The sequence below is a fragment of the Pectinophora gossypiella genome, chromosome 28 (assembly GCF_024362695.1).
Source record: "Pectinophora gossypiella chromosome 28, ilPecGoss1.1, whole genome shotgun sequence".
Taxonomy (NCBI): domain Eukaryota; kingdom Metazoa; phylum Arthropoda; class Insecta; order Lepidoptera; family Gelechiidae; genus Pectinophora; species Pectinophora gossypiella.
This window is the reverse complement of record NC_065431.1, coordinates 3,019,339-3,046,403: the sequence shown is the minus strand read 5'-3', so window position 1 is coordinate 3,046,403 and position 27,065 is coordinate 3,019,339. Positions and strand designations below refer to the sequence as shown.

The window sequence follows — 27,065 nt, the reverse complement described above, 5'->3', positions numbered from 1 at the left end:
AGAAAGACCGAGGGGGTGAAGTAAACCTAGCTCAGCCGCTGGTGGGGAGCGGAAAGTTGCCGTTCTATACGTAGTATTTTCCTTATTCGAGAGTGACGTGGACTGGAGGTGTGACGTCATTATATTTATTTTCGTATTATTATGTGGGCAGTATGATACAGCCTCCGTGGTCTAGTGGTTAGAGCGTTAGGCTCACGATCTGGAGGTCCGGGTTCGATTCCCGATGGGGACATTGTCGAAATCACTTTGTGAGACTGTCCTTTGTTTGGTAAGGACTTTTCAGGTTTGAATCACCTGATTGTCCGAAAAAGTAAGATGATTCCGTGCTTCGGAGGGCACGTTAAGCCGTTGGTCCCGGCTGTTAGCCGTAAAAACACCTCCGCCAACCCGCAGTGGAGCAGCGTGGTGGAGTATGCTCCATACCCCCTCCGGTTGATTGAGGGGAGGCCTGTGCCCAGCAGCGGGACGTATAAGGCAGTTTATTTATGTAGATACGGTCGACTCCAGTGAGTAAAGTCCGCAAATCGACGTAAATGTCAACATAAACTACCGAAATACAGCTAAGGCAGAGGTGTAAGTCACGTCAAAAAATTACTAGAATTTCTTCGAAGCCAAGCGTGTGTAACGCATTTAAAATACGTGTTTGCTATTCCAGTCCTACCTCTTAGTTACTAACCTAACCAAACCAGTAAAGGAACAAGTCTTGTTTTTAGTTCTATGAAAACTAGCAAAAACAAGCCAAGCATGAGTCAGAGTCGACATGATCTATAAAATGAAATGAAATGAAATTTATTCGCTCTAGAGTGGTACAAAAGATCTTAAATATACATTATATCAATAAAAGTCCATCACTCAACCATACAGCGTGTGAATATTAATATTAAATATTTTTTTTCTTTAAAATACATATTTTGCACATAACATCAGTCAAATATTACAGAAGTTATTTTTTCTGGACTAAAAATGTTCTCTAAACTGCTTCACCAACCAATGTTTTTATATATTTGTATAAATTTATTTACAAAAAAATAAACAATAATTTAAGTACACAAAAAATAATTAATTAATAATTAATTTGTTAATTATTAATTTTTCATTTTTTTTAACATTTATTAATAATCTTTAATAAATGTCTTAAAAAAAAAAATAACAATAGATATTTCAAATACACAAAAAACAATTAACCTTAATTTAAATAAACGGGTGTGACTTCTATACTTTTTATTTATTTATTTAAATAGGTATACCAACAGTAAACATATTGTAAAATTATAAAATGCAAGTCTTAAACATAGTTTTTGTATATGTGCCCCAATTATAGGTACACACTGCATTCACAATTACAACAACAAAACGTATATATCTAGGTGTATATAATTATATAAAAATAAATATGTATAACTTAAACAGAAATGAACTTCTAAATGCTTACAGGGTGTTAGTGACATCGTGACGAATTCTGACGAGGATGATTCTGATCATGATTCGGAGTTGATTCTCCTACCCTCAAACCACACTAGGGGGTCGGCAGAACATGCATTCATCTTCCATTTACACCCTCACACACATAAACACATCCTAACTCACACACATACATACATTCTCACATCATCATCATCAGCCCATTAACGTCCCCACTGCTGGGGCACGGGCCTTCCCTATGAATGGATAGGGAGATCGGGCCCTAAACCATCACGCGGGCGCAGTGCGGATTGATGGTTATTAACGACTGCTAATGTAGCCGGGACTAACGGCTTAACGTGCCTTCTTAGCACGGAGGAGCTGGAGATGAAAATTTTTTATTTTGTGGTCACCCATCCTATGACCGGCCTTTGCGAAAGTTGCTTAACTTCAACAATCGGAGACCGAGCACGATTACCGTTGCGCCACCGCGCTCAACACACTCACATACATAAATATATATGCACTTATTATCCTTATGACTTTAACTAGCCATAATCCCCTCAGACGAAGCCCTGAGTCGTGGTTCGCGCCCAATTGGACACCCTCAGGCCTGTTGTCTTAATTTTTTTACCGGGCGAGAATCCCCAGCGCTTCCCATTTGCGGCAAATCGATCGATTTCTCAGGTTTCTTATAAGAAACTTCTCGAACGTAAATAACGGAACGTTAACCTATCATCTATACGACATCTCACATGACACATGTCAAATTTAAAAATAAATTCTCCATTTTTTCTCAGTTCAATGTCAAAGAGTTCACACCAGGCAGTATACAACTTTGTGATTCTCAACCTTTAATTGTTCAGAGACCATTTAAATTCACTGTAGACATCGCGTAGACCAGCATACATACATATACATACCTAAACTCACGCCTATTTTCCAGGCCGGGGTAAGCAGAGACTGGAATTCCATTTGCTTCGATCCTGACACACTTCTCTTGCTTCCGCCACATTCATGAATCACATCATACGCGCACGCCGGTTCAGAGTAGATCGTACCTACTGAATGTTTTCTTAGGACATCTCCAATTTGTGCAATGTACATCCTTCTAGGCCTTCCTCTGCCAGTCGTACCACCAACCTTCGCTTTATATACTGCTTTCGTAATCATATTGTCCTTCATCCGCTCTACCACCAATTATTTATTTATTTATTTATATTATGGACAACTTACAAGCAACTTACTTTCATTTTGTGGATCGGAACCATAATTAAACCCTTTCATTTTGATAACCATCACAATACTCTTGGAAAAAAAATGTTCGTCCTCAATTTATATCCTCTAGAGGGCGCCACGTTGAATTTTACGCGACGTCTCATAAAACCACCAGGCAATCAAGACGCTTCTAATCATACCTCATTTGTCAAATTCTGTTTAGTGGTTTAGAAGTTAGGAGGGAACAGACGTACGTACACACATAAATACATACATTTTCTTATCGTGTGGACTATGAGGTGGACTCCCAACCTCATCAACCCTGGTGCCAGGGTTACTATTGAGCCGCCAAAGGCCCCTGAAATGGCTCATGTAACGTCACTTACATCAGTAAGTAGCAACCGGGACCAACAATCAAAGCACGGATCATCTCACTGTCGGACAATCAGGTGATCAACCTGTAATGTCGTAACGAAACTAGGGATCACAAAGTGATTTTTGTGATGTATCCCCACCGGGATTCGAATCCGGGGCTTTCGGATCGTGAACCCTCAACCACTGCACCACAGAGGCCGTTTACATACATAGCAGTCAAACTCTTTTTGCTGTGTGGAAGTCGGGACCACCAGTGTAGAACCACTGGCTTAGACACATTGACGTCACAAATTTGCATAAAATACTTATTATTGATCCAAGTTCTTGTTATATTGACCTTCTGCCTTGTCCATTTAGAGCCACAAACTTCCTTTAACATTGTTTGTTATCTAAATGTAATTTATACGTCATCAGTTTTTTTTTTCTATTTATTTATGGAACTGTTTTTCGTCGCCTTTTAGTAAAAACCACCGAAAAGGAAAGGGACGGATAATCGACAGGCATACAATTTATGGAACACCCGTCAATTTTATGCAGAAATTTTAACAAACCCTACCAAAACATGACATTGGCTAATAACCCGACAGAAATATGTGGACAGCACACGTCAAACGGGTTGCATAAGCGTGATGTCTATTTCAGTCGCCCGGATTATTAATTCATTATGAAATTAACTGTTTGTTAATCCTCTGCTTAAGTAACCTGGAACCTGACAGAGGGCAACAGTAACTGTCAGTACTATTCAGAGGCGGAGGACAGGAGTCCTAGTACGGCTTTTAAATAGACTACTCTGGGCGCCATCCCACTCGCGTCAGACAGAGTACTGCGGGGCGGAAGGCAAGAGGGAAGCCACTGCTCTATTTTTCCCTAAAAAGTAGCATGGAGAATGCTACACCGACAAAAGCGTGGCTCTTAAATTTATGATGACGAATCCTTTGCTTATTTTTCTAAAATTTTTATTTTTTGAGTAAATTTTTTAACGGCCTCCGTGGTCCATTGGTTTGAGCTTTGGGCTCACGATCCGGAGGTCCCTGGTTCGAATCCCGGTGGGGACATTATGGACGTTAGGACATTACATGCTGATCACCTGATTGTCCGAAAGTAAGATGATCCGTGCTTCGGATGGCACGTTAAGCTGTTGGTCCCGGTTAATACTTACTGATGTAAGTAAGTAGTCGTTACATGAGACATGTCAGGGGCCTTTGGCGGCTCAATAGTAACCCTGACGCCAGGGTTGATGGGGTTGGTAATCCACCAGAATAAGGAAATTTAAAAATAAAAAAAGAAAAGTAAATTTAAAAATACCTTCCAAAAAGCGTTGGCCAGCGTAAAGGCCAATTTACATTCACCTAGTTATCACGAGTGATTCGTTCAAAAATAGCCGATTGTGAAACGAACATGTACTGGCAAGGCTCTGTATAATATCACCACATAATTATAATTTCGTTCGTAATCTCGAAGGTCGACGGGATCACGCGAAACTTGGAAAATAACAATATAAGTATGTGCATTGTGCAGTGATGTAACTTTGTATAGAGAAATTATAAAATTAGATAGAGAAATATTAAAATTTATTTTTAGTCGAATATGCCTTGTTTCGTGAATATGAAATATACGTGCAGTGAATTAGGTAACTTCGTAAAGAGAAATTTTAAAAATTAAAAAAAAATCGAAAGTTTAAATTTAATCGAAAATGCTTTATGAGATTACTTTTGCGACGGAAAATTCCACTTGATATTGACTCAGAATCATGAGATGAATCAAAGACCTCAGTATTCGGGTGTCACTAATACCCTACGTATGTATAGATAATTAGCTAGTGACCAACGATTTACTAGTGACCACTACACCACTATAGTCAATTATCTTTTGAGATAGAGGTATATAGTGTTGACTCCACTACACACCATCTAAGTTTCGAGTTATACCTGTCATTTCCTTATTCGCCATAAAGGAAAGAGACAGGCAATCGACAGACATAAAATTTATGGAACAACACGTCAATTTTATGCAGAAACCCTCCCAAAATTTTATATTGGCCAATAACTCGACAGAATTAACAGTTGTCAATCATCCGTCCCGTTCTTTTTTGGCGGATAAGAAAATGACAGGTATAACTTAAAATAAAATTAGCAGGTGTTTGCAGGAATCTGGGCCATTATACGCTCAAACTAGATTGACTTTTTTCACTGCCAGTCTAACAGAAAAGTTTTGATCGTTTAATTTATTTACATAACTTACAATACTGGTTGTATATGAGATATGTTAAATTAAATTTGATTCATCTGCCTTATGTCCGTTGGTCTGTGTGAAGGTTGTATTGAACTGATCAACCTAACTCCTTCATGCTATATCTAAATACTTTATACGTCGCTCTCCCGGGCACAAGCATAGAATAAGGAATAATACTACGTATAGAACGGCAACTCTCTGCTCCCTACCAGCGACTCACTCCCCTCAGTCTTAAGGTGGTATTAATAAACTAATCTCAGCTTCGAGACTGCCCTCAAGATCATGTCAATATGACAGTTCTCATATAAAAACAGAGACTTGAGCGTGATCTTGAGGGCAGTCTCAGATGAAATTAGTTTATTAATACCACCCTTAGTCTTCAATCGTATGACGTCAGTCGTCGCACACACAGATGCGTAACATAACGTAAATGTGTAGTGTCTGTGTAAAACAAGGTGTTTTGTGGTTTTTATGAAGTGCCCGGGGTCAGTACGGGTAGCTAGCCACACAGGCGGTCAATGCGCTCGCGACAGCAAAATCTCCAGTAGTCTCAGCCAAGTTGCAAATGATTACAACAACTGTGTTTTGTACCATCGTATAAGACCCACTGCTGGGCACAGGGATCCCCTTCCTCTTTTCACACAGGAGCAGATTCAGATTTTATGTCAGGGGGCTCACTAGGTCGCAGACAACCTATCTCCGTAGATAATTAGATACAATTGCAGTGGCCACCCATGACCTAACCTGCCGCCCAGGGGGGATCATGTCCCCCATGATCTCCCCCTCTGGAGCCGCCCTTGTTTCCACATCGCAGTGTCTTGTGCGTACTTCAGCCACTCCCTCTCACTCCACATCCGTTTCGTCAGGCCATCTCATGAGAGTTGTCACTGTCAATGTGGCTTTTCGAAAGTAAACCCAGATACCGGCGCCCCGCCAGCGTGGTCGACCTTTTCCCTCGCGCGTTACACTATCGGCCTGCTTTTGTCAAATATATTCCTCTCAGACGACGCTTTAAGGCGAAGTTTGTTTGGGCACAGGCCTATTGTCTGAACTGTTGTGCCAGTTCAGCACCCCCTTCGCCATTTGTCCGACCAAGTGGTGAATGCCATTCAAGGCATTTTTTTGTAAACTATTTGGTCAGACAATTTCAGATCGTTAGTAAGATCAGAATATAAAGTGCGTGTATGAATAAAAAGTTATTACATACATATATGCGCACGAGTTGCGTATAATGTACATACACTTGGTGACGCAACGTGTTAGGTAGATCTGTGTAATGCTTTTTGGTGATTTCGACATAACTATACTTAAATCAAAAATCGAATCAAGTATAACTAACATCCTGGGGTGTTAGTGACATCGTAACGAAAACTTTGAGGGATGATTCAGACCACGATTCTGGGTTGATATCAAATGGAATTTTCCGTCGCAAAATTGTGAAACTGGAAATTTTCCGACAGGAAGTTTCACTTCATATCACTTCATGATCTGAATCATTATACTCAGTATTTGTTACGGTGTAACTAACATCCATATGTACTTGCATGGCTACCTGTACGTACTTGTACGGGGTGTAAGTGACACAGTAACGAATACTGAATGCAATTAATCTAAAAAAGCAATATTGCCATATGACAAAATGTAGAATTTTTAGACCTTATTTAATTATAGGCAATATTCTGATCCCTTGTATATTACAAGGTTCATGATATGCATCTCCTTCTTCTTATCGTGTGGGTTGTAAGGTGGAATACCGACCTCATCATCCCTGGTGTCAGGGTTATTATTGAGCCGCCAAAGCCCCTGACATGACTCATGTAACGATTACTCACTTACATCAGAAAGTAGTAACCAGAACCAACGGCTTAACGTGCCTTCCGAAGCACAGATCATCTTACTTATCCATCTTAGGACCTCGTTTCAACGGTGGCTGCAAGTTATCTTTGATAACTTGTGGCCCTGCCCACCCCATTATGGATTACAAGCGTAACTTTATGTATGTATGTGTATTGCCTCTGGGCTACATGTTCCTCGCTAATACAGGCGTACTATATTTATGTATGTCTATAGAAAAATAAGTTTATTCACCATTGCGCATGCGCCGCCGAGGGCATTTACCCGTGTCTGGCACCCTAGGAGATATAGCGGGAATATTATCATAGAATAAACAATATTACTACGTATAGAAGGGACAATCTTCGCCCCGCACCAATACAAGCTTGGAGCGAGCTCTTCCCCCTCTCTGTCGAGGATGCATTGCTCATAATATTATAAGTAATTAAGTATGGGTAATTTTGATATTCGATCATTAAATCGTCACGGAATTAATAGCTTGCTGTTCGGCCGTGGGCATTCCTTGGCCTAAATAATTAACCTTTACTATACTTAATCACATTAGCCGTAACTCATCAGCCAAACAGGTTCGATTACAGTCTATGTGTGCGTCTTTTTTTTCTAAACAGTTTTTTCCTTCTGTTGCAGGACCACAGCGTGCGCGCGCGCACCTATTTTGCAATTGCCGTTCAGTCGCTATCCGACCGCCGCGCGAGCCACACGTCCCGCCGCGCCCCCCAAAAATAAACCAAATAAAATAGTAATACTAAATGGATGAATAAAACCGTGATCATTTGTGCAGTGTTGTGAAATGTGTGTGTGAGTGTTGACGGTGGATTTTCATTTTTTGTTTTCAAAGTAAAAAGTTGACAGTGATCAATATGCAGGGCCGCGACAAGCTATGTGCTAAACTCACGAGTGCATTCCTAAGGAAGTGGTGTAAGTACCTTTGCATCTTTTTTTTTTTGTAAATGAGTTCGCGTTGACCACAATTTCTCCTGACGGTAAGTGAAGATGCGTCGTACGTAAGGAATACGCTTTCTCACTAAACGCCTGTTCACTAAGATTCCAAGATTTTTAACAAGGAAAGACAGACTACGATAGACTATTCACCGGGTGACAGCCCTCGGCGCTCCCCATTTGTCTGGCCAAGTAGTTAGACATGCAAACAAATGTACAATAAGTCACGTCATATAAAACAAAATAACAGACTATTCAAATCCTTAGCCTTTTAACGTTTCATCAGCGTTTATTCCATTTTCAAACCGAATTTATAAAAAGAGGTTCTCAATTCGCCTGTTTTTGTTTTTAATTTTATTTTATAAATGTTTTTCACTAGCTTACCTACCATGATATTTGTAATAGGTCAGGTTTTTTATGACTATGCCTTAATTTATTTTTTAAACATAAAAAAATATATATCATCATATAACGACGTTTTATCTTTTATATTTTTGAGCTAATCTAAAACCACTGAATGACTTTGAATTACATTTTTACTGTTCTTCTCAAGTGTGGGTTGTAAAACCAATGACCAACCTCATCGAGCCTGGTGTCAGGGCTACTATTGGGCCGCCAAAGGCCCCTGACATAACTCATGTAACAACTATACACTTACTTAGGTAAATAATAGCCGAAACTGACTGCTTAACGTGCCCTCCGAAGCACAGATCGTCTTACTTTCGGACAATCGATTGATCAGCCTGCAGGACATTGCAGGCGACCGGGAAAGATCATGCCCCATAGGAGTGCCATGTACCAACTATGGGAGTTGGCTCATGTAGCGACTACTTACTTACATCAGTAAGACGTACTTAAGTAAGTACTAGGCATTATATGCGCAGACCATTTTACTTTCGGACAATCAAGTGATCAGCCAGTAATGTTCTAACCAAACTAGGGATCAATACGAAGGGTGTTTTGTCATTAATCATCGCATGGAGTTAGTCGGAAAACATTGGCGATAGTGTTATTATATCGGAATATTCAATAAACAAAGTGTACCTATCTATTTTCGCTTCTTGCAAACAAGCCGCTTCATAACTCGAAAGTTTATGCGGACTTTTGAGTTAATTCGTTTGGGGTTCGGAGTAGGAGTCTGCTCCGAAGGTATGGGCTTACTCACCTTTGACCATTTCATTATTCATGATCAAGAAAAAAGAAATACTGAAGACACCCTTTGCCTGAGTTAATTCGTTTGGAGTTCGGAGGAGTCTGCTCCGAAGGTACCTATGGGCTTACTCACTTTTGACCATTTCGTTATTCATGATCAAGAAAAAAGAAATACTGAAGATACCCTTTTCCTTGCCCTTCGGGGAAAACCAAAACAAAAAAATATCTATTGTCGATAAAAGTCGATCTGTTTGTGTTTCTAAGCCGGTGTTTATAATAATGTGGGAACGAAGGGGGAAAATGGATTGTGTTAGACCGCTTACAGTATATGTAGCATAATAAACATTCATTCTTATTTCACAAAGGATATCATAGGATGATAATATTCTTTCTTGAACTTTATCTCATCTTTATTTTGTAGGTTTTTTTTTTGACGTGACTTATTGTAGATTTGCCGCAGGTGTCATTAACTACTTGGCCGGACAAATGGGGAGCGCTGAAGGCTCTCACCCGGTACAACGTTTTAAGACAACAGGCCTGAGGGTGCCCAGTTGGGTGCGAACCTCGGCTCAGGGCAAGAATTAATCGACCCTAGTGGGTCGATAGCGATAAGCGCTGATTGAGGGAAGTCGTCGACCACGCCGGCGGGGTCAATATCGGGGTCCTGAAGTGTTTGGTGTCGCGAGCTGATTGACTGCCCCAATGGCTAGAGTAATCGGGTCGTCGGGATCGCATATTACATCCTTCGGACGTAGATAATTTTGTAGGTAACATAGTTACAATTTGAAACGTCATTTTTATATAACGAACGTCTCATCCGCCTAAAACTACTGCAGTTTCTCGCATGTATAGCCGAGGAAAAGTACACACACGTATATTTGAGAATTTTGTTTTACTGGGAAGTCAAAATTCCCAGTAGGTAGTCCTACCAGTAAATCTATTGGGAAGCTGATTCCCAGTAGTTGAACTAGTAAGACTTCTCGGTAAGACTACTCGGTAAGACTACTCGGTAATGCTACTCGGTAAGACTACTCGGTAAGACTACTCGGTAAGACTACTCGGTAAGACAACTTCCCAGTAGTCCCAGTATAGGGGATATATCACTTCTATTTTCCGTCGGGATTAGCGATGACAAATACCCACAATAGGCTACATTTGGCTCCATTTCAACCCCCCCAGCAACAACTTTCTTCTTCAACTAAGTACCTATTTCGACTCTGTTTGAATTTTGAATGTGTTCAGAAACTATTGTAAAGGCAAAAGTAACCGTGAGGTACATACATAAACATTTGAGTTCACTGTGTAGGTATGTGAGGTGGAGAACGCTTGATTTGAAACACATGTGAAATTAGGCACAAAGTCTTCAACAGTTATTTCTAAGTAAATATCGCTTCTACCATACACCATATCGTCACTTACCATCAGGGGCCTGTTTTATAAAACTTACAATTGTAAATTACAACGACAATTTGGTGTTCATTACGTAGCTAATATGAAATGCAAAATATTTGTGATCACTAACTCCGCAATGTACATCAAATTGTCATTGTAATTTACAATTGTAAGTTTTATTAAACAGACCCCAGGTGAGATTGTGATAAACCTGAGCCAATATTATTAATAAAAATATTGGCGGCTCAAAAGTAACCCTGACATCAACCCACACTACAAGAAGAAGATTAGAACTTGTAATTTGCAAGATGAGACAGTTATATATATTTTCGCACGCGAGTTGAAGGCGAGCGATTCAAAAATAAGACCCTAGATCAGTTTACTCCGAAGTATCAAAAGTGGTTGCAAGGTATCGTTAGATTAGAATAGAATAGAAATGTTTTATTACCCGAGGCTTTGCGCACTCCATTAGGAATTACATGATTTATAAATATCCTGCGTGGATCATTTATCCAGCTTAGCCTCTGCCGCATCCATCACACAATGCAGCTCGGCTATGCCACCTGGGAACCGGTGCAGAGGGCACTCGTTGACTATGTGAGATATGGTTTGATCCGGGTGACCACATTCACAGTATGGCGACTCCTTTAAGTCCCATTTATGTAAGTGATGGTTCGACTTTCCATGGTTGGTCCAGAAATCAGAAATCAGAATCATTTATTCAACGTAATTATCATGGATAAACTTGTTGAAGGTCAATGTAACATTTTTGAATTTACGACATTTCGCAAGGTGTTATGGCTGAGGAGAAGAAATGACAAGAAACTGCAACAGCAACACATCTTTTAAATCAATGAGGGTACATTACAAGTTATTTAATAACTAGAGGAACATATTCAATACCAGACATTTTTATCATTTAGGTAATCATTAATCTTATAATAGGCTTTTTTACATAAAGTAAGCTTCACGTGAGCTTTAAATTTATTCTCTGACAAATTTAAAATATTATCTTGTATTTTTTTGTAAAAACGTATACATAACCCCTACACCGGTTCAGTCGGGTCCAGATTTTTCGTTTGGAGTCAATGCCAGGGACCCTCCGCGCGGGATATCGAATAAGGTCTGAATTTGTGCCGTCGAACATGTTCCACTCCAGCCTCCACCTGTCTTCCACACCCAATATCTATGTAAATATACACTTCTTGAGATAAAAAAGCAATTTTTTTTTTAATTTTTTATTTTTTTTTTTTATTTTTTTTTATTTATTTTTTTATTTTTTTTTACGTTTAACAGGATTTTAACTTGAAGGCCAAGGGAGATTAGTACCTAGGTTTTCTGATAAAGTTGTTTACCTCGAAAGGGACTTGGCATAAGATAAGAATTACTTACTTAAAATTCTTTACGCGTTCCAAGTATTATGCTGTCCTTACCTTCTCAAACTATAGTCATTTTGGTCAAAGCTCCTTACTTATTGTTGTAGTCTTCCATCATCATCATCAATTTAAGAGCCACGCTCTTGTCGGTGTAGCATTTTCCATTCCAGTCTATCAAAGGCCAATTCCTTGACTTCCCTATAAGACACGACGTTAACCTTTTCTTTAATCTGTTCCATGTAAGCTCTTCTTGGTCTTCCCCTTCCTCTCTTTCCTTCTAGCTTTCCTTCTATGATCGTCGTGTCGTGTCTTATTAGGTGTCCAATCATCTTGCCTCTTCTGTCCTTATTAAATAGGTATTTGGGGCTTCGGAATCGGCGTGCGTGTATGAAACGATTGATGAATGTGGAGGAAGCAAGAGAAGTATAGCAGTAAGTAAGTAGTAACGGCCTCCGCGGTCCAGTGGTTTGAGCGTTAGGCTCTCGATCCGGAGATCCCGGGTTCAAATCCCAGTGTGGAAATATCACGAAAATCACTTTGTGATCCCTAGTTTGGTTAGGACATTACAGGCTGATCACCTGATTGTCCGAAAGTAAGATGATCCGTGCTTCGGAAGGCACGTTAATCTGTTGGTCCCGGTTACTATTTACTGATGTAAGTAAGTAATCGTTACATGAGCCATGTCAGGGGCCTTTAGTGGCTCAATAGTAACCCTGACACCAGGGTTGTTGAGGTTGCTACTCCACCTCACAACCCCATGTGGGTTATAGAAGAAGATAATAATATAAACACACACAGGACAGTATAATATAGTAATAATATAATACCTACTTATAACACAAAAAAACTGCTCGGTGGCGCAGCGGTAAACGCGCTCGGTCTGCGATTGTTGAAGTTAAGCAACTTTCGCAAAGGCCAGTCATAGGATGGGTGACCACAAAAAAAAATTCATCTCGAGCTCCTCCGTGCTTCGGAAGGCACGTTAAGCCGTTGGTCCCGGTTGCATTAGCAGTCGTTAATAACCATCAATCCGCACTGGGCCTGCGTGATGGTTTAAGGCCCGATCTCCCTATTCATCCATAGGGAAGGCCCGTGCCCCAGCAGTGGGAACGTTAATGGGCTGATGATGATGAACACAAAAAAAGAGCGCCGCCGGCGGCAGCAAGCATTGGTACTAAGTCAATATAATATGTATGGAATCGACCAGACATGTAATAAGTACTTTGGTAGTTTCCCAGGTCAATGATAAATTATGAGATTCTGATTACTAAATAAAGACAGGTCTAAAAAACTTTTTTCTATTTAATTTATTTATTATTTTTTGTAAAGAAAAATGTAATAATAAGTGCGACATTTAGTCACGTTTTTCTATGACGTCACAGGTTTCTTTTTCATACAAATTCCATAGTAATTTCGTGTTTTGACGTTTAGTAGAAAGTAACGGATTTGACTAGTTGGAAACTAGTCTAGTAACTAATCTTAAAAATACATTTATTCAGTAGGTAACATAGTTACTTTTTCAATCGTCAATTTTTACATAACGAACGTCTCATCCACCTAAAACTACTGCAGCTTCTCACAACCTGTATAGCCGGGGAAAAGAAGCTGCAAGATAAACCTCGGCACAGGGCCCTCGACGTTCTTGAAATAAAATATTGTTATACAATTTAGTAATTTGGTAATTTATCAGTTTCCAGACAGTTAATACCATGCATTCATATCTTGTAAATAATCACTTTTTATATAGTACATAATAGCAAGTTTAGTACCAACATGTCTTCTAAAGACTTTTAGCTATCAGAAGTATGTGAAAACTTGCTTGCAGATCACACACGTTTGCGAAAAGTCACTTCTAAAAATATATGGAAGTAAATATTTAAAGTGGAGTCACAAATACTTAAACCAATTTGGACTTTGACATTGACATAACCATATTGCTATTTAGATTCTTTGTAAATATTAGACACTATCTTGTTTCAAAATACCCATCAGTTTTCGAAGGACAGATAATGTTAGTTACATTCCACTGACAGGCACAACACTTGCTCAGGATCGCTAATTGGGTGGGCAGAGCCAAAAAGTTATCGGAAATCAACTTGCGGCTACTTCTACGAAGTTGTAAAGTGGATATGATGAAACGTATGTGTGAAAAGTAATCACCTCATCGTCCACAATTAATGATCCACCACCTTAGGAAGGACACAATCCCTCTGTCGGTTTTAACGACATGCCAAAAGTGAAGTCAACATGTATAAAAAAATCTTTTCTTAAACAACAGAAGCTACTACTTACGACTACAAACTATTCGTAGACGCTTTCTATTATATTTAGACTTATAAATTTATTAATTTATAAAGTACAACCACATCACATCCATTAAAACATTTTTACATTTATAAGGTTACGGTATTGTGACTAATATTATGACAATTAACTTAATTAACATAACTTATACAATTAAGGGTACTTAAGTAAACATAGCCAAGTAAATTATCTATCATATCCGATCATATGACTTGGTCTACAAATAATATCTTCTTCAATAAACCCAGTCAAACACAAATGTTAGTCTTCAGGACCCCGATACCGACCCCGCCGACGGGGTCGACGATTTCCCTCATTCAGCGCTTATCGCTATCGACCCACTAGGGTCAATTAATTCTTTCAAATATTTTTCCTGTCAGACGACGCCCTGAGCCGAGGTTCGCGCCCAACTGGGCACCCTCAGGCTGTTGTCTTAAACGTTGTACCGGGTGAGAGCCTTCAGCGCTCCCCATTTGTCCGGCCAAGTAGTTAATGCCATCTGCGGCAAATATATAAAAGTCACGTCAAAAAAAAATCAAATTTTAGAACAGTATGCCATTCTTCCCCACATTGACCTAGTTAATGAATATAAGTAGATGATCAGCCTATCGCCCACATTATGGTCCATCATATTAGAAAGGCACCAAAACTCAAAACACGATTAGTACGTCATCAGATTAGTCAAAGCGTATTATCAAATGCGCATTGCGTAAGAGTATGCGCAAAGCAAATTCTGACCTTTGTTGTGGCTCATTTATAGTTGACTGTCGGTTGCCTCATCAAGGGTTTGCTTCATCTTTTTGAACACTATTACAATAGTTATTCTGTGCTTCGGTAGGCACGTATACTGTTGGTCCCGGCTATACAGAGAGTTAGTGACATCGTAACGAAAACTTTGAGGGATGATTCAGACTATGATTCTGAGTAGATCAACTGGAATTTTCCATTGCAAAACTATGGAACTAAAAATACTTAATAAAAACACTAAAAGTTTAACGAATTTTGCGACAGGAACTTCCACTTGGAATGGAATTCTATAGTCTCTGCTTACCCCGGTGGGAAATAGGCGTGAGTTTATGTATGTATGTATGTATGTAACTTCCACTTGATATCAACTCTGAATCATGGTCTGAATCATCCCCCTTAGTATTCGTTACGATGTCACTAATACCCTGTATAAACATACATACAATACATACAAACTCACGCTAAAAATGAAATGAAATATATTCGTCCTAGAGTAATAAATCTATCTATCTATCTATGTCCATGCCTCACTCGTCAGGGCCCGCAGAATACCAGCGTCGTGGCTCACGCCGCGGCTTATGTTGAGCGAGGTCCATTAATTGAGGACGTCCACCACCACCACATGACTGTTACGACCAATATTTTGTATTTTATTATTATTTTTCTGTTTCTTTTACGTTTTTGTTAATAATTGTGATTTTGTGTAATATTTTTTTTTCCCTACTGTGTTTGTATTGTTAGTGTGGTGTCCTCTAATAATAAATACTTTCTTTCTTTCTTTTCTTTCTATATCAGCCTAAATTCATATCCAATTTTGGACGTAGGCCTCCTCCATGTTTTTCCACTTCCGACGATCTTGGGCTATCGACATCTGGATGGATTGCTTGGCTGTTGTAAACCCACGTTCATCCCTGGTTTATTTTTTATTTGTGGTTAGTGATCTTACGCAATCGAGTGACATGTAAAGCAAGTTTATTTTTATTAAAATCGTACCCGGTCCCTTAAAACACCATAAATCGTGTTGTAGTATGTGTGGGTATGTAAACTTGTCTCGCTTTCACTTACCGTGCAGTTCCGGTCTTGAAAGAAAAGTTTTCGGCTGACTCAAACATTATTATTCAATACTAGTGCGTCGTTTGGGCTATGCTAGGTACGATTTTTATATAACACATACATACATTCATACATAAACTTATTCTTCTTCTTCTGTTTCCTCCACATTCGTCAAACGTTTCATACGCGCACGCCGGTTCAGAGTAGATAGTGCCAAAACTTTTACAATTTGCTTTTTAGCATTTTTTACAACATAATGTTGCATCACGCATCACGCATGTATCTATATCTGCGACTCCATCTCTGGACTTTACGATGAGTTCAGTCGTTTCGGACCGCAAATGGTTCGAACCGCATAGGGTTCGGACTGTAAAGATTTCGTCCCGAAAAGGGTTCGGACCGCAAAGATTTCGGACCACGGTGTAAATCGACTAAATCTATCCGCTCTGCTCGTGTTCTGAATACATCTATTCTCACCACTGAGGTTCAAGTGGTGCAAACTGTTCCAAAAGTAACAGATGTAAGTAACGTGTTATTATCACGTGCAAAATAATTAAGTAAGGCGAGGAAACATATATTTATACATAAACAGTCTATATACGTCCCACTGCTGGGCACAGGCCTCCCCTCAATCAACCGGAGGGGGTATGGAGCTTACTCCACCACGCTGCTCCACTGCGGGTTAGTGGAGGTGTTTTTACGGCTAATAGCCGGGACCAACGGCTTAACGTGCATGTTCCTACCTAATTATTGAATAGACTAGACACCACTCAACTACTGATGATGTAAATTGACGTTAAATTCAATTGTATTGTTACCAAAGTACAATTTCCTATTGTTTCCAATTTAATATGGCTTCCTTAAGTAATCTTTAGATTAGGTAAGGCATAGCATTTTTAGACTGAACTGGGAGGAAAATTTATTGCAATACAATAATAACCATCATCATAGTCCACTGCTGGATGTGCAGTCATGATAAATATCATGCACCCACTTTAGAACCCTGTCGCACTATCATATTTGTCATTTAATGAGACATACGGTTTAATTTGTCAAAAAAGTTAATGTGACATGGTTTCAAAGTGTATACATATTAGTACTCGGAACCGTAGGCCTGTCCCAAGACTGACCTCTTCTGCAGTGACCGATCCTCTGCTGCCCACATTGAGCACTTTCCCGCAACCTAAAGAAGGTCACAAAAGTACAACAAATAAAATAACAACATAACATACCATCACGCATACATCCCCGAAGGTAAAGGCAGAGGTGTATATTAGAAGAAGAAGAAGAAAATCATTTATTTAAGAAATAAGTAGGTACACAGAATAGAGTAGTGAACAAAATAATGAATTTAAATCTTATCTCTAAAAAGAGACGTCAGCTCAGCAAGATGTTGTGACACTCCGACATTGAGGGAGTGCCACAACGCTGATTTTCAGCTGTTCCCCAATAGGGTAGTTTCCAAGTCAAATCAGTTACTTTTTACTAAACGTCAAAACACTAAATTACTATGGAATTTGTATGAAAAAGCACCCTGTAACGTCATAGAAAAACGTGACAAAATAACGCACTTATTAATCAATCTTTCTTTATTAAAATTAAGAAATAAGTTAAAAAGAAAAAGTAAACTTTTTGTGGCCTTATATATGTCTTTATTTCATCATCATCACTGGCCACAGCATCTATCGTAGATGATTGTTGCAGCACTTGTGAGTCTACGGGTTCCCGCAGCGCCGCCGATGGCTATAGAGCCCTATAGCAGCGCGGCATTTCTTGCCACATCGTTCGCACACATAACGCGACTCCTCAAGAGGTGGTAAAGCACGACGAAGACTAAAGCGGGACATGAACAGCTTCGGTATTCAGACGGATGGGTGGGAGAAGCGCGCCGAAATGAGACCTGAATGGCGCCATGATATTAACGTCGGGACGATGACTGGCTGGAAAACCTGAAGCAAAAAGTCTTTATTTAGTAATCACAATTTCATAGTTTATCTTTGACCTAGGAAAGTAACCAATACATAGAGAGTGGGTACTCCTGGCCAGCTATGTTCCAGACCCATGTAATAGGGGGCAAGTCTAATGCCATTAACCGGTCGCAAATCCTGGAAAGCACGTGATATCAATTATCTAAGATCCAAATATGGATTCAAACTCATAGTCGTATGCATCCGTTTTCATCCCCTGAGGGGGATGAATTCCTTGATAAAACTATCTCAAATTAGCTCCTTTACGAAGCCACTGGCAATGCCGTAAGCATGGCCAATTATTGGTCAGCAAAAATTTAGTATCGATCGCCATCGACTCGCAAAGAAGAAGAATTAGCTCCATACAAATTTTCTAAATTTAACCCCTTTTTTATATATTTTAAATATTTTTCTAAACGTACTCAACTAGATGCTAATCTTATCGTACAATTATTGGCTCTGCCCAACCCGGTAAGGAAGACAAACGATGTATGTACAAGAATTGCTCACAAGGATGTGTACTTACAAGAAAATCTCAAGTGAACGGAAAGCCATTCCGGTTATCTTAAAACGACCTTGTTAAGTGTAATTATTTACTGTTTGTACACAACAATAATATTATACTTATATGAACTACATACTACACAATAATATATAAAAAGATCGAGCAGTTGTCCATGACTCCATGAGATGGGTATGCACGAGAAACGCGAATTATATCGTGGAGTCGAGGACCAATAAACGTAGCGAAAGCTATCTTCGTATTATACAAGGTACTGTTAGTGACATCGTAACGAAAACTCTGGGGGATAATTCAAACCATGATTCTGAGTTGATATCAAGTGGAATTTTCCGTCGCAACAGTATGGAACTGAAAATAATTAAAATAAAATACTAAAAATAAAAATTTGTGACCGATCTTTCTGATATTAACTCAGAATCATGGTCGGAATCATCCCCCTCAGTATTCGTTACGATGTCATTAACCTGTATAGCCCCGATTCCTGCAAACACCTCCTAATTTTATTTTAAGTTATACCCGTCATTTTCTTATCCGCCGAAAAGGAAAGGGACGGATGATTGACAGCTCTTAATTTTAGGAAGAATGAGTAAATGAATGAATAACCCGGGCGAATCAAAAGGTATCTCGCTGGTACGCAAACCATTTCACGTGTGCTGTCAACATAATTCTGTCGGGATATTAGCCAATGCAAAATTTTTAGACTGTTGTTTTAGATTTGTGCTTAAAATTGACGTGTGTTCCATAAATTTTATGCTTGTCGATTACCCGTCCCTTTCCTTTTATACGGATAAGAATATGACAGGTGTAACTAAAAATAAAATTAGATGGTGTTTACAGGAATTAGCACCATAGTGTGCTATAGTCAGTAAGACCATTGTAGAATATTATCTATATTGACTATACGTATAATCACTAATTGTACTGAAGTAGACGTTCTGTTAAATAGTATTATAGATTAGTTACACAACAAAATATTAATTATGTCCATGGACTTTCAACCTTGCTTCCTAGTAACTCAAACACCTTGGTAACAGGTTTTAATATAAAAATAAAATATACAAGTTTTTTGATTGACGATTAGTGGTTATTATCTTGCCAGAATAAGGCTAAAATGAGTTGATTAATATACCTACTTGTCATCACAATAATTTTGCCAGAATTAAGGACTTTCCAATCGACGTTCCCCGGACACCCGATAGATGGCGTGGGCCATTGGTTGAGCGTTAGCTCACGATCCGGAGGTCCCGGGTTCGAATCCTGGTGGGGAAATATCACAAAAATTACTGTGATCCCTAGTTTGGTTAGGACATTACAGGGTGATCACCTGATTGTCCGAAATTAAGATGATGCGTGCTTCGGAAAGCACGTTAAGCCGTTAGTCCCGGTTTAGTACTTACTGATGTAAGTAAGTAGTCGTTACATGAGTCATGTCAGGGGTCATTTGTCGGCTCAATAGTAACCCTAACACCAGGGTTGATGAGGTTGGTAATCCACCTCAAAACCCACACGAGAGAAGAAGATGGAAATGTATTTTGATTATTATGGTTCATTATGAATCTTATTCAATTAAATACATTTTTTTTATTGCACTAGTACGGTCACGAGCATTAATATGTAAACACTTTGGTACCATGTCACATTAACATTTTTGACAAATTGAACTGTAAGTCTCACTAAATGTCAAATATGTTAGTGCGACAGAGTCCTAAAGTGGGTACATTACTATATTGCTCATGACTGTACATAACCATGAAAACCTTCACGTAGTAAAAGGAGTAATTCCGTTCCGAAAACCATTTTTGTGTCAAACTATACGAAGTTCTCTCTCACTTAATGACGTAATGAAAGTGTATTTACACCACAATACGTTAATTTTAACTTACTTGTCAACGATGTAAACGATGCTTTTGACGCGTTTGTTGTTTTAACCGACATTTGGAGTGTCGTACGAACGCAGTTTTGTAACACGTTCACGTGTGAAGTAACCTCAAGGCTTCATTGCGAACTTACGGCAGCGATTCTCAAAGTTTGCGGTGACAAAGACCACTACCATAGAATAAAGAATAAAACTACGTGTATGAAATATATAATATAAATTATCTCATGTGGGTTGTGAGGTGGAATACAAACCTCATCAACCCTGGTGTCATGGTTACTATTGAGCCACCAAAGGCCCCTGACATGGCTCATGTAACGACTACTTACTTACATCAGTAAATAGTAACCGGGACCAACGGCTTAACGTGCCTTCCAAAGCACGGATCATCTTACTTTCGGACAATCAGGTGATCAGCCTGTAATGTCCTAACCAAACTAGGGATCACAAAGTATTTTTTGTGATATTTCCCCACCATTCGAACCCAAGACCTCCGGATCGTGAGCCTAACGCTCAACCACTGGACCATGGAGGCCGTTACTATTTCTACTGAACTGGTCGTTCTGTTTAATAGTAGATACAAAAAGTATATAAATATCCATGACATGTGTAACACGTATGTAAAAAGCAATGTGTGAAATTATTAAACATAAGTTTCGTGTGAAAATTATACGAACAGTTCAAAGTTGAATCATTATTTTCACATAAAAGTGATAAATTACGAAGGTTAACCTTAGCATATAAACTTGTAAAAACTACAATGGATTATGGCTATTATTTTGTTTTATATCTTTATTACTTTGTACTTGACATTTCTAGAGTTATTGGATACATGGTAATCACTGAGAATTGATTGTAGCGTGAAGTTTAATACAATTTTCTTACGCTTGCATACAGGGTGTTAGTCACATCGTAAAGAAAACATCGAGGGATAATTCAGACCATGATTTTGAGTTAATACCAAGTGTAATTTTCCATCGTAAAAATTATGCGTAAAAGGTTGCGTCATTATTATATCGAGTGCGGGGAAGCGGGAATACTGGTAGTTTCTTAAGGATGCTTGGGGATAAATGGGACTCTGCTCTGCTCGATAGATTCATCATATCACTAAAGTGAAGTGAAGTTACCGAGTGGTGCCGGTCCCACTAACCTAAATATTTATTTTGTATATTTTTTACCTACCTATAATAATGACTAACATAGTTTTAAGGGCACTGTTACTAACACTCTATGGACTTAAGTTATCAGAAAATAAAAATAAAATATATTAATAATAAATAATATATTAATATATTTTAAAAGTATGGAACTGCAAATAACTAAAAATAAACACTCACACATTCATGAATTTTCCAACAGGAAATTCCACTTGATATCAACTCAGAATCATGGTTTGAATCATCCTCCTCAGTATTCGTTACGATGTCCCAACACCCTGTACAATAGATGTGAAACGGATATTCAGTATTCGGGGATTATCAATTTGTCTTAAGTGCAGTTTTCACTAACACAGTTGGCTCGACCATTATAGACGGCGATACAGCTCACTGCCTATCACGTTAGTCTAAAACAAAGTCGTTGGGGTGTGGGTAGTAAATCTTGCGATTGATGTACCTCTGACTACCCCAATTGGGATATAGCCGTGAGCTTATGTATTCTCCGGCCAAGTGGTAAACCTACAAAAAACGTATTTAAAAAAAAACTTTGACCACAGTGGTTCAAAACGCGAACAGTTTGGGAACCGCTGGTTAAACTATTGCATCTAATTCCGTTTACGTAATATTGTAATAACTGTAATGACGTCATTACCATTTGGTTAACTTTAACTATTTAAGTTAACTGAATGTACTTTTGCAAAATGTTTCGTTAAATTATTTCCGCGTAACATTACTTGAGCGTAATTATCATTATTGTTAATTAACTACAATTGTTAATCCCTTGTCGGGTTTCACGTAACATTCCTTTATGGGGTAGTCAGAGGTGGTTTAACTTTAAAGGACTTCATAATTACACTTATCAGGTAATAGGTATTTAATAGCCTATCATCATCATTTCCCTAGCATTAGCTCGTTTCTCACAGGGTCCGCTTAACTAACCTGAAGATTTGACAGGTCCGATTTTTTACAGAAGCGACCGCCTGTCTGACCTTCCAACCCGCGAAGGGAAAGCCAGCCTAATATAGGTTAGGTCACATGCCTCCGAAACACATTTCTCGGGAATGTGGGTCTTCAAGAGATGCGTCGTCTCCATAAGAAGTGTTTTAAGCTTCTTCTTATACAGGTTGTGAGAAGCTGCAGTAGTTTTAGGCGGATGAGACGTTCGTTATGTAAAATTGACGATTCAAAGTGTAACTATGTTACCTACTGAATAAAGATATTTTTGAATTTTAAATTTGTGGGTTGTGAGGTGGAATACCAGGCTCGTCAATCCTGGAGTCAGGGTTACCATTGAGCCCCCAAAGGCCCCTGACATGGCTCATGTAACGATTACTTGCTTACATCAGTAAGTAGTAATCGGGACCAACGGCTTAACACATCATCTTAATTTCGGACAATCAGGTGATCAGCCTGTAATGTCCTAACCAAACTAGGGATCACAGTAATTTTTGTGATATTTCCCCACCAGGATTCGAACCCGGGGCTGTTTTTAATATTGTGTTTGTATTTGCAATAAAGCGTATTGTAATGTATTGATTACGGCCGTGAATTTATGTATGTACGTAGGGCAAGCCAAACCAGAAGTTTCCTCACAATGTTTCAACTTTAAGTAAATTTCGTATTTACAATGTTTTACTGTGTCACAATGTACCATTACACAATTAACGCGAACTGTATAATTAGTTTGGTCAATAACAGTGACTTTGAAACTTGCAAATCCATGCAATACAGTTAAACCCTTGTTTCATCATCATCATGTCCCTAGCGTTCTCCCGTTGTCACAGGGTACTTACCTAACCTAAACATTTGACAGGTCCGGTTTTTTACAGAAGCGACTGCCTGTCTGACCTTCCAATCCGCGAAGGGAAAACCAGCCCAATACAGGTTAGGTCACATACCTCCGAAAATGCATTTCTCGGGAATGTGCGTTTCCTCGCGATGTTTTCCTTCACCGCTGAGCACGTGATAATCATTTATGATCCAAACATGAATTCGAAAACGAACTTGACAATCAAAGTGAGGGCGTTCTACCAACTGGGCTATCACGACTCAATTTTTAAACTTATTCAGTGTTACTACAAAACACAAACTAAAAATAAACTAGGTTTGAATTAGTATTTCGCGCCACGAAAGAAGTCGGCGGATTTTAATGAAACTAACTTGACTAGTCATAATAATTCTATGCAGGATCTGCGACAGTAGCGCCGCAGCCTTCGGGACTTCTTTCGTATACATAAACCTAAACTGCCTATATACGTCCCACTGTTGGGCACAGGCCTCCCCTCAATCAACCGGAGGGGGTATGGAGCATACTCCACCACGCTGCTCCACTGCGGGTTGGTGGAGGTGTTTTTACGGCTAATAGCCGGGACCAACGGCTTCACGTGCCCTCCGAAGCACGGAATCATCTTACTTTTTCGGACAATCAAGTGATTCAAACCTGAAAAGTCCTTACCAAACAAAGGACAGTCTCACAAAGTGATTTCGACAATGTCCCCATCGGGAATCGAACCCGGACCTCCAGATCGTGAGCCTAACGCTCTAACCACTAGACCACGGAGGCTGTCGTATACGGATTATATTTTAAACATAGTTTATCTTTTAGGTTCTGTTTTGTAGTAACACTGATTTTTTTAACTGTTTACGAGGCACGACGGTCTCCTTCTCTTTAATTTGTCCGTTGGAAGCTCTTGGTCTTCACCAAATCCCCATTCATTATCCTTCCATAGTATTAACAACGACCTGGGATAGACATTTATGAGTCGCCGTCGCCGGACACGGCTTGGATTATCACTTACTTTTTACTCACTTTCCTACAAACTTACTTCTTTTATAACGATTTGGAATATGTGCTGTCAGGTTATAAAGTTAAATAAATGCGTTGAATAGAATTCAAATTCAAATATACTTTATTGCACGAAAATAGTTTCATAGATACATAACATAAACAGCCTATAAACGTCCCACTGCTGGGCACAGGCCTCCCCTCAATGAACCGGAGGGGGTATGGAGCATACTCCACCACGCTGCTTCACTGCGGGTTGGTGGAGGTTTTTGGGCTAGTAGCCTTGGACCAACGGCTTAGCATGCCTTCCGAAGCACGGAATCATCTGACTTTTTCGGACAATCTGGTGAATCAATGTCCTTACCAAACAAAGGACAGTACTGATTGTCCAGATTGTACTGTATCTATCATCATCTGTGTTAATTTGTTTTGTATGTTGTGTGCAATAAAGTATATTTGATTTGATTTGATTTGACAGTCTCACAAAGTGATTTCGACAATGTCCCCATCGGGAATCGAAGCCCAACGCTCTAATCACTAGACCACGGAGGCTGTTACAAAAGAGATTAAAAGCGATTTCTTCGAGATTGTAGGTGAAGGAATATGTAAAGCTTTAAAGGCCTTCATCATTAAGCCGAGGCCAGTGTATAACTAGCCTTACTAACTTACTAAAACAAATGTTCAACCGGAAATTTATATTTGTCAGTAAGTGATACTTATAGTTCTTAAACTTACTTAAATTACCTCAGTGCAAACAACCTATTTTGGTTTGTTAATATAGGATTTCCTAAGTGTGTTTAAACATAAGTCACCTTTTTTGTATCGTAAAGTTTTTATTTAAAATGTAGGCTCGAAACATTATTTTTAATTTAAGAGTTACAAGTTTTGTTTTTAATATTAAGAGTTCCTTAATGTAAAATCAAGGTCGTTATACAGGGTGTTAGTGACATCGTAACGAAAACTTTGAGGGATGATTCACACCATGATTCTGAGTTGATATCAAGTTAGATGAGTTAGATGCTTGAAATTTGACATGCATATATATACCTTAGTGAATGCAAAGTTAAAAATTTCCCTGGGAACGGGAAGCGAGTTAGAAGCTTGAAATTTATAGCTCGCAGTAGTGGCAACCACGAAACGTCGCGGCCGCGGCGGCGTTTGTGGGGCGGCGACAGCGGCGGCGAGGCGCGGAGGGGGGGGGGCAGATACCCGAGTGAGCAACCGGAACGCGGCAGACGCGTGAGGGCAGACGTCGTTGATGGTCGTGTCAAATATTGAATTTTGCGGGCGAACTTTTCACTATTCTTGGATGGTTCAAATCTTTCGTAGGTAGTTTTCTGTTGAATTTTCCAGGCGGACGTTTCACGGCGTATTTCTGTTGTAATTTTTAAATTTTGTTTAAATTTTCGAAACTGATCGTATTTTCCTAAAATATCAAACCAAATCATAAACTAATAATCTAGAAATTAATAACAATTCATTATTTAACTGAGCTACTTATACTGTAACCTCAATTAAAAATAATAAAATTAAGCATTTTTTAACCTTTCTCCCACCCACACACACAAAGATCTTTCTTTTATAACACGCCACGCGGACGGAGTCGCGGGCAAAAGCTAGTGTATAATAATATTAATAATGCTAGATGGTTTGTCTGTCTTCGTTTATAAAAAAAAATGCTCATCTCTGAAAATAGAGTTAGGTGATCGATTGGGCCCAGTTTCATTGCCCAATGAAAATATATGTTTTTTTAACAGAGATAGTACATAATAATGTTATTTGCAGTTATGATCTCCTCACTTGACCTTTCACCCAAATCCTCCAAAAGTAAGTAGAGACCGGGACCAATGGCTTAACGTGCCTTCCGAAGCACGGATCTTATTATTTTCGGAAATGTCCTATAGTAAACAAACTAGGGATCACAGATTGAACGTTGTGATAGATTATATTAATATATTATATACATTTATTGTCACAAACATTATTAATATGGCGTCGTTAAACCCCGAGAGGGTTTGAAAGAAAGACATTTATCATTTTCGGACACCACAGACACAGACAGGACATAAACCACACGGAAAATAATCATACGAACAACACGTGTTATTATATACCCACCGGGATTCGAACCCGGGTCCTCCTGATCGTGAGCCGAACGGCCAACTTTCAAATTCAAAATTCAAATTCAAAAATATCTTTATTCAGTAGGTAACATAGTTACACTTTGAATCGTCAATTTTTACATAACGAACGTCTCATCCGCCTAAAACTACTGCAGCTTCTCACAACCTGTATAGCCGGGGAAAAGAAGCTACAAGAAAAACCTCGGTACAGGGCCCTAAACTTTCTTTAAAAAAAAAAAATAAAAAAAAAAAATCAAATATACTTTATTGCACACAACATACAAAACAAATTAACACAGATGATGATAGATACAGTACAATCTGGCGGCCTTATTGCTAAACTACTTAACTACGGAGGTCGTCAAGGATCCCTCCTTCAAATAGGTACCTCCTTATTCTCTTAAGTTTTCCGTATGATCAAGTGTACAGGTATTAGTATAATTATAAGCATCTTATATACATTCAAGTGTTTATTAGCCAATAGGTGCATTTTTTGCAGGATTTTTTTATAATGTAATTACCTTAAAGGAAAACGTCTATTTTATTATTTAATTATTCAATCATCAGTTATTTGATTTTAATTATTTTAAA

At 38.9% G+C, this 27,065-nt stretch overlaps 1 protein-coding gene across 2 annotated transcripts in view; it reads left to right on the top strand.

Moving 5' to 3' along the window:
- LOC126379195 (scavenger receptor class B member 1) overlaps nt 1-27,065 on the top strand; it is a 155,821-nt gene that overhangs the window by 70,346 nt on the left and 58,410 nt on the right. For both annotated transcript variants that reach the window (XM_050027878.1, XM_050027877.1), the window contains exon 2: nt 7,708-7,998. In XM_050027878.1, the coding sequence (XP_049883835.1) occupies nt 7,941-7,998 (58 nt within the window). In that variant the 5' untranslated portion in view covers nt 7,708-7,940. The remainder of the gene's footprint in view (nt 1-7,707; nt 7,999-27,065) is intronic.